The sequence below is a fragment of the Leptonychotes weddellii genome, chromosome 11 (genome assembly GCF_054177405.1).
Source record: "Leptonychotes weddellii isolate Sample4059 chromosome 11, ASM5417740v2, whole genome shotgun sequence".
Classification (NCBI taxonomy): Eukaryota; Metazoa; Chordata; class Mammalia; order Carnivora; family Phocidae; genus Leptonychotes; species Leptonychotes weddellii.
In genome coordinates this window covers 79,679,587-79,687,567 of record NC_138379.1, presented here as the reverse complement: position 1 = coordinate 79,687,567, position 7,981 = coordinate 79,679,587, and the positions used below count along the sequence as shown (strand labels likewise).

At 51.2% G+C, this 7,981-nt stretch overlaps 1 protein-coding gene across 2 annotated transcripts in view; it reads right to left on the bottom strand.

The window, feature by feature from the left end:
- The window catches only part of LOC102735382 (sortilin-related receptor), a 118,937-nt gene that overhangs the window by 9,962 nt on the left and 100,994 nt on the right, over positions 1–7,981 (bottom strand). Inside the window, exons 27-31 of one of the 2 annotated variants that reach the window (XM_081799266.1) lie at positions 5,156–5,263; positions 3,546–3,677; positions 2,489–2,620; positions 1,743–1,877; positions 736–891 (exon numbers count right to left, since the gene is read on the bottom strand). In XM_081799266.1, coding sequence (XP_081655392.1) covers positions 736–891; positions 1,743–1,877; positions 2,489–2,620; positions 3,546–3,677; positions 5,156–5,263 — 663 coding nt within the window. The other variant, XM_081799267.1, reaches the window with a different exon arrangement.

Sequence of the window (7,981 nt, the reverse complement as noted above, 5' to 3'; positions counted from 1 at the left end):
GCGTCTGCCTTCGGCTCAGGTCATGATCCCAGGGTCCTGGGATCGAGTCCCACATCGGGTTCCCTGCTCAGCGGGAAGCCTGCTTCTCCCTCTCCCACTCCCCCTGCTTGTGTTCCCTCTCTCGCTGTCTCTCTCCCTCTGTTGAAAAATAAATAAAATCTTTAAAAAAAAAAAAGAAAAAGAAAACAACTGTCTATTCTCTTACTTTAACCGAGTCTGAAATAGAATCCCGCTCAGGAAAGGACACAGCATCCTTACCTCTGTTCTGCCTACAGTTGAGGGTCTCAGGGTTGACTCCCACCTCCCGCAACACGGTTACTGCCCATGCCTTCAGATGCCTGTCTGGGTCCGGCCACTAGATGGCAGTGCTTACCCTCCTTTAGCAGGATGGGCGCCAGCTAGCCAGCACCCCGTGAGTTTAACACACAGGCAAACACTTCCCCTGTAATTGCCATTGTAATTTCCTGTGGAGAAGGAAGCAAAGGGGGCCCAACCACAGCCCAGGTGGGAAGCCGGGCGGCTGGCCTTTTCGTGCAGGAAGATGAGAAGGCGCTTGGAGGAGAGGAGACCCTCCAGCTCTTGAGTGCTCTGGAGGTGAGAAGCAGCCCCGGCCACGAGCACAGGGTCCCAGAAGGCAGGGGGCACCGAGCCGGGCCACTCTGTGCCCAGGGCGTACCCCCAGAAGGTCCGTTCCACGAAGGCAGGTGCCACAGGAGGCGCAGGGCCAGCACTCACCAGGCGAGGGGCAGGCTTCTTCATCCGAGCCATCTGCACAATCCCGGTACCCATCGCACACCCAGCTGTCCATCACGCACGCCCCGCTGCTGCAGCGGTAGTAATTGGGCAGACACGTAGAGGGCCCGGGAGTGGGGGATGGGAGGACATGTGAATCTGAGCAAAACACAAGCAAGCAAGAACGCCCAAAGTGTTACAAGACGCTTCATCCCAGACCAAAATGTGTCCCCAGACTTAGCGTGGATGTCCCCGTTTGAGCTGCCCCAGCCCAGGGAGGCCGGCGTGAGGCACGGTTCTGATTGCAGCTCATCTAACAATCATTTATAATGGGGTATCAGAACAGACCGCAACCTCTTCCCTTTTCTGGAGCAGATTCACCTAACCCCTATTATCTGATCTGTGCTAATATCTGAATGAGTTTGCTTTTGCAGGTGCTCAACAGGGGCTCAGTGCTTTTGCAGGCTGATGGAAGGAAGGTGACTCAGAATGCGAGGGTGGATGGAGAACTCCCACTGAGTCTACACACTGTGCTGGTTACAATTCCACTGCAGCTGCCCTGAGACCCAGTTCAGAGAGGAGAACCCCAAAAAGGAAAGTAACGAGCACGCATCCCACACCAGTGCTCCTCAGATACGACATGGCACCCCTATCACCTAGAGATCTTGTTATGATGCAGAGTCTGACTCAGAAGGGAGGCCTGGGCTGGGGGTCGGAGACCCTGCATTTCGCACAAGCTCCAGGCAGATGTGGATGCTGCTGGTCCGCAGGGCCATGCCTGGAGTTGCCAGGCTCCAGAGCGCTCACTGTGGCCTGCACAATATGGCCCTCAAAACAGGAGAAACCAACCACGCTGCTTCTAAAGTGGGAGGGGGTAGAAAAGAACTCAGACAGTTGCGCCCCAAATATCACTGAATAAGCCCGGCAGCGACAAAACCAACTTCAATTCTGTGCAGAAAGGGGGCCGTGTGCTGGTGTGTCCTGGTGACGGGCTGACCCAGGACCCTCACCTCCGCAGTCCCTCTCATCAGACCAGTCGCCACAGTCGTTCTCCCCGTCACATTTCCACCTGTTGGGGATGCAGTGGCCGTTCTCACACTGGAACTGGAAGTAGCGGGAGCAGTTCGGGGCTTCTGTGGGGTTTTCTGGGGAGATGAACCACACCGTCGGTCAGTGTGAACATACACACCAACCAGACAGACACGGCCTCCTCAAGGCCCAAGTCCCCAGGCAGCCTGCACAATCCTACCAGATACAGGTAAGGCGGCTTCTTGGACCCAAGCCCCATCTTCCTGGATCCCAGCTCATGCTTCTCTGAGCCACGCTTCTGGATCTTACAGATAATAGCCAAATTTTCATTTTGATGCTTTACCAAAGGAATGATATAATTACTGACTCTGACCCAACAGTGATAACGACTCTATAAAGTTGTGGAATCTGTAACCTTTAGGAGAGGAGAGGGAAGCACTCTCCAAAAGATTTACCGTAAATCCTCTACTGTATTTCTTAGACATCACGCGAACTTCCCGACTGGGGAAAGAAAAGGAACCAGAACAAACATTCCCCAACACCGACTGGGGGCAGGCTGCCACTTCAAGACTCGATTCCTTACAGAGATTCGAGAGCTGGCAGGAACCAGCGCTGAGGAAGGAGAAGGCAGAGCCTGCATGGGAGTGGGCTGAGAACGGCCTCCTTAACCACAGGCGGCACTGTGACCAGAGGTTAGGGACGAGAGGCTGAAGGTCCAAGCTCTTACCGCAGTTGGCTTCATCCGAGTAGTCACCGCAATCATCCATGCCGTCGCATTTCCAGATCAAGCTGACGCACACTCCATTCTGGCACTGGAAACTGAACTCATCACAAACCTTGTGGAACTCGGGGTCTTGGGCTAGATAAGGAACAAGCATCCATAAATTCCAGGTTACTGCCATACTGAAGAGATCAAAGTGGGACACTGCTTGGAAACGAGAAGAAAGAGCAAACTGTCCTCCACCAAGAGATAGGCCGGCTGGCTACCGGGCTCCTTGATGGCAAAAGCCAATTGAAGGCCTAACCCCCAGTAGCTCAGAAGGTGACTATATTTGGAAACAGGGTCTTTAAAGAGGTGATTAAGTGACAATGAGGTCATTAGGGTGGACCCTCATCTAATAGGACTGGAAAGAAAAGGAAAGCAAGACACAGACAGGCACAGAGGGGACACTGAGGGAGAAAGAAGGCAGCCATCAGCAAGTCAAGGACGGGGACTGCAGAAGAACCAACTCGACCCGAGATCTTGACCTCAAGCTTGTGGTCTCCAGAACTGTAAGAAAATGCATTTTGCTGTTTTAGCCCCCCAGGCTGTGGTCTCTAGTAATGGCGGCCAAGCAGACCAGCACGAGTCGCTACCACAGGCAGGGCCCAGTTTTAGGAGCGGGGCTAGGGCAGTGCACGAGACAAAGGCCCTGCTCTCGTGAAGCCCACACTCCAGGTAGCAGAGACAGGCAGTCCAATAACTGCATTGCATGCAAAGCGGTGACTCGTGCTGGGAAGACCCCTGGCACCAGGCAAGGGCTACAGAGGGACGGGTGTGCGGGAAAGGCCGGTCGGAGAAGGGGCTCTCTGGGCCAAGACCCCGGTCCTCCCACACCTTCCGCTGATACGGACACCAACCACCAAAGAGCAGTACTTCTGAAGCAACAAAGGTCAGTCTTTCTCAGAAAGGGCCAGACTGGACGCTCAAGCAAGACCCGTGAACCAGAGCGGCCCAGCCCTTTGCAGTGTCTCCAGGGACTCGCCCCTGCACCTCCACATCCCCCCCACACACACACACTCACAGCATCCTGCGAACTCCGCGTCCTCATCAGAACCGTCACGGCACTGGACGATTCCGTCGCACACCATGGAGTGGAACAGGCACTGTTGACGGTTCTTGCACACGAAGTCCATGAAGCGTGTGCACAGGGGCTCTGAAAGGGGTCCGGGGTGGGGAGAAGGCCGTGAGCGCCCAGGACTGGGGGGGGGCGGGTACAGATGTGCCCTCAGGAGACAGCAGGAAGACCCACTTATTGGGCGCTTGCTGTGTGCCCGAGCCCTGAGCTACAGCAACTGACCCTCGAGACAAGGTTATGAGAGATTTTACTGCCTGGTTGTCACAGGAGAACAGAAGGGATGGCAGCATTGAGTATTTTGCCCAGAGTACCCAGCGAATGAAGGGGGAGCCAGCCAAAACTGACATCTAGACTTGGGCGTCTGCCGTCCAAGCTCACGATCTTAATCACTAGGCACAGAATCCTGGCTCTCTACTACTTTTTCTATAAAGGACCAGAGTTACGGACTGAATCGTATCCCTAAAAATTCATATGTTAAGGCCCTAACCCCCAGGGTAACTGTATTTGGAGACAGGGCCTTTAAAGAGGTAATGAAAGTTAAATGAGGTCATCCGGGAGAGGGGGTCCCTGATCCGACAGGGGCAGGGTCCTTCGAAGAGGAGACACCGGGGATGCGGGCACAGACAAACGGCCACCCAGGACACAGCCAGAAGATGATGGCCTTTGGACTCGAACTGCGACATCAGCCTGCCACCTGGGTCTCCAGCCTGCCGGCCTACCCTGCAGATTTGGACTTGCCAGCCCTCATCACCGCATGAACGGATTTCTGAAAATGAATCTCTCCCCAGAGATACACACATCCTATGGGTTCTGCTTCTCTAGAGAATGGTGGCTGACACAACCAGAGAGCGAATTCTCCAGGGTGTGCGAGTCCTACAGTCTCTATCATGACTACTCCACGCTGCCGCTCTTGTGTGGAAGCGGCCCCAGACAACACATAAACAGGTCATGACCGTGTTTAAAGAACACTTCATTCCATAGAACGGCTTACGTCTGGGCTGGCTTTCCCCCACAGTCCAGCCTGCTAACCCCTGCATCGCGACATTGGTTCTCAAGCTGGGCTGCCCATCACAATCACCCGCAGCACTTTTTTTTTAAAAATCCCAATGCCCAGGCCACGCTCCAGACGAATTACATCAGAATCAGGGAGGGCGGGGAACCCAAGCACAGTATACTCACAGATGAGCACCATTGACCCAAGACAACCTCTGGGAGTCTAAAGGAAACTGGGATAAAAGAGTCACCTGGCCGAAAATGTTACCCAAGCAACACTAATAAAACCAATAAAGTAGGATAAGTGTTCAATTCAAAACAGTGGGTTGACTCCTGCATCTGCAACCAAACAACAGTGTTCACCGAGCCACGACCCATTCCGCCGTCACCCCGCTGCTAACCCCCTCCCTGCTCCTCTTCACCCAAACCACGGTGCCCTGCCACCATCAGCCTCTCAGAGTCCTGCACCAGCTCGGGTTAAAAGCTAACCACCAGCACGTACTGAGGAAATGCAACAATTCAGTCCACTATATGCGCTTCCCCAGGGCAGGGAGAGGACTCACCGCAGCGCTGTTCGTCCGCGCCATCCGAGCAATCCCGCAGACCGTCACAGTGCTTGCTGGATGGGATGCACGTGCCATTCGGGCAGCGGAATCCGTTGCACTTCTTCTCTGAAATGCAATGCGACAACGGAAGGAAATGACGGAGAGGAAACAGGCAGGCACTCACATGCGTCGTTGTGCGGGTAGAAAGCTGCACCACCCCTAAGGAAGGTGGGTGACTGGTAACTGCGGCCACAGTTACCGATGCGGCACATTGTGCCCAGCAATGCCATCGTAAAAATGTAACCTACCCACCCAGGTGTAAAATAGTGTAAGCACGAGGTTATTCATCGCAAGGCTCTTTGTAACGCACGGAAAACCGTCCACGTGTCTATTAATAGGGGACTCTGCGATGCCTTATTGTACACAGGAACACGAGACTGTCATAAAGGCACTGAGGAAGCACTCTGTAAAAATGTATCGTGGATACACAGTTGTACGAAAAAAACAAGTTACAAAACAACATGCATAGCACACTACTTGTATAAAAGAGAACAAGAATACACAGTACATTTAAATTTGCACATATGCACAAAAATACCCCAAAAGGGTATACAACCATAATTTCCTACGTGGACAGGGTCGGAATTTGGCAGCTGGGGAGAAAAATGTTTACCGAACACCTCTTGATACTTTTTTTTTCCATTTTCAACCATGAAGAAATGGAACCATGTCACCTCCTCATGAGTACATATTTTCAAGCAAAGCTTCAGTGAATAAAAAAAAGGGGGACATGAATTCTGATTATAAATCCTGGTCTTTGAAAGCTCTCATACATCACCATCTTAATTCTTCAGGAATTCTAAACCAAAGCCCTTTTGGAGAAAGTCCATCCTAGAAATGTTAAGAATCTTAGGTTTCACACTTAGTAGAGAATTCTTAGCATGAGATAACCCTTTCTCCTGAACGCTACTGCCCAACGTTAGGCTTAAAAGTAAATTCTAGCAGGTCAGTCATGGCCACTGCAAACCCAACTCTTAGGAGAACGGTTCTAGGAGGGTCAGGTGCAAGGCAAGAAAATGTGTTTTAATCCCATAAAAGGTCATCATGGAATAGGAAATTATTCAAAGGACATCAAACAGAAATAGGAAGTGAGTACCATGAGTCGGGGAAATAATGTCGTTAAGTATAAAAGCTCTTTTTAAAAAAGTATAAAATTAAAATTACACGAGACAGACTCCCATTCATTAAATCAGTGAAAGCAGCTAAAATGTAAGCTCAAGGGAGACTCAGGGAAACAGACACTACGCTGCTGACAGATGCTTCAGGTATCATTGCTTGGAAACTCAATATGGAGACACTTAATGAGAATCACTGAAGTCCATCAGAACCTCTGACCCAGCAATGCCATACTGAGGAACATATCCTAGGAAGTATCTTCAAGAAAAAATAAGGTTTCATTTCCAAAGAAATGGATAATTTTACTACGCATAATAGTGTAAAACTAAAAACACTCAAATGCCTGACCAGGAAGCAGCTAAGTAAGTCAGAGAAACACAAAGTGAATGTGCATCTGCCATGAAAATGCTGACTATAGAAAAATACAGACATAGGCAAACATCTTCAATACTTGGACATGAGAGCAACAGGGCATACAACATGCAGACAATGACTACAATCCCATGAAGATCTGGACGTATGGTGTCAAGTAACAGGAAATATATATATATACTGGTCTCTGCCCCTGGTTACTGGCACAGAGCTCTTGAAACCCTTGTAATTCCCTACGGAACAGAAGTGTCTCGTGTTCTAATGGGGCTACTCTGGGTGGGCTCCTGCATAGCTTTTGGATGGGGGCTGGTCGCCAGAAAAACCATGCCATGATTAGAGGCTTGGAACTTTGAACCCCACCCCTGATCTTCTAGGAAGGGGCGAGGGATGGAGACTGAGATAATGATCGGTCATACCTACGTGATAAAGCCACTATAAAAATCCCAAAAGTAGGGCGTCTGGGTGGCTCAGTTGGTTAAGCGACTGCCTTCGGCTCAGGTCATGATCCTGGAGTCCCAGGATCGAGTCCCACATCGGGCTCCCTGCTCGGCAGGGAGTCTGCTTCTCCCTCTGACCCTCCTCCGTCTCATGCTCTCTGTCTCTCATTCTGTCTCAAATAAATAAATAAAATCTTTAAAAAAAAAAAATCCCAAAAGTATGGGGCTCAGAGAGCCGTCCAGGTTGCTGAACACAGAGATGCTGGGAGAGCGGCAGGTCTGGACAGGGCACGGAAGCCCCACAACCCTTCCCCATGCTTTGCCCGATGCATCTCTTCCATCTGGATGTTCATTCTATCCTTTATCACGTCCTTTTCTAACAAACTAGGAAACGTGTTTCCCTGCGTTCTGTGAGACATTCCAGTAAATCACTGACCCCAAGGAGGGAGACCCGGATATATAGGTGGTCAGTGAGAAGTATGGGTGACCACTCGGAGGCTGGTGACCGGCATGGGAGGTGGGGGCAGTGCTGGGGACCGCACCCCTCACCCGTGAGATCTGACACCATTCCAAGGAAGACAGAGTAAGGACTAAGTTAACTGGAGGACACCCCCCCAGCTGGTGCTGAAGAGCTACTTGATGTGGAAAACACACGTGTGGTGGCCAAGAAGTGTTGGAAGTACTGTGTGAGCAGGATACTGAGAGCAAAGGAGAAACACGGGGATTTTTTTCCTATCGACATTAGAAAAAAAGGATAATGACAGAGAACCTTAAAGTTATTTGGCATTGGGGCACCTGGGTGGCTCAGTCGTTAAGCGTCTGCCTTCGGCTCAGGTCATGATCCCAGGGTCCTGGGATC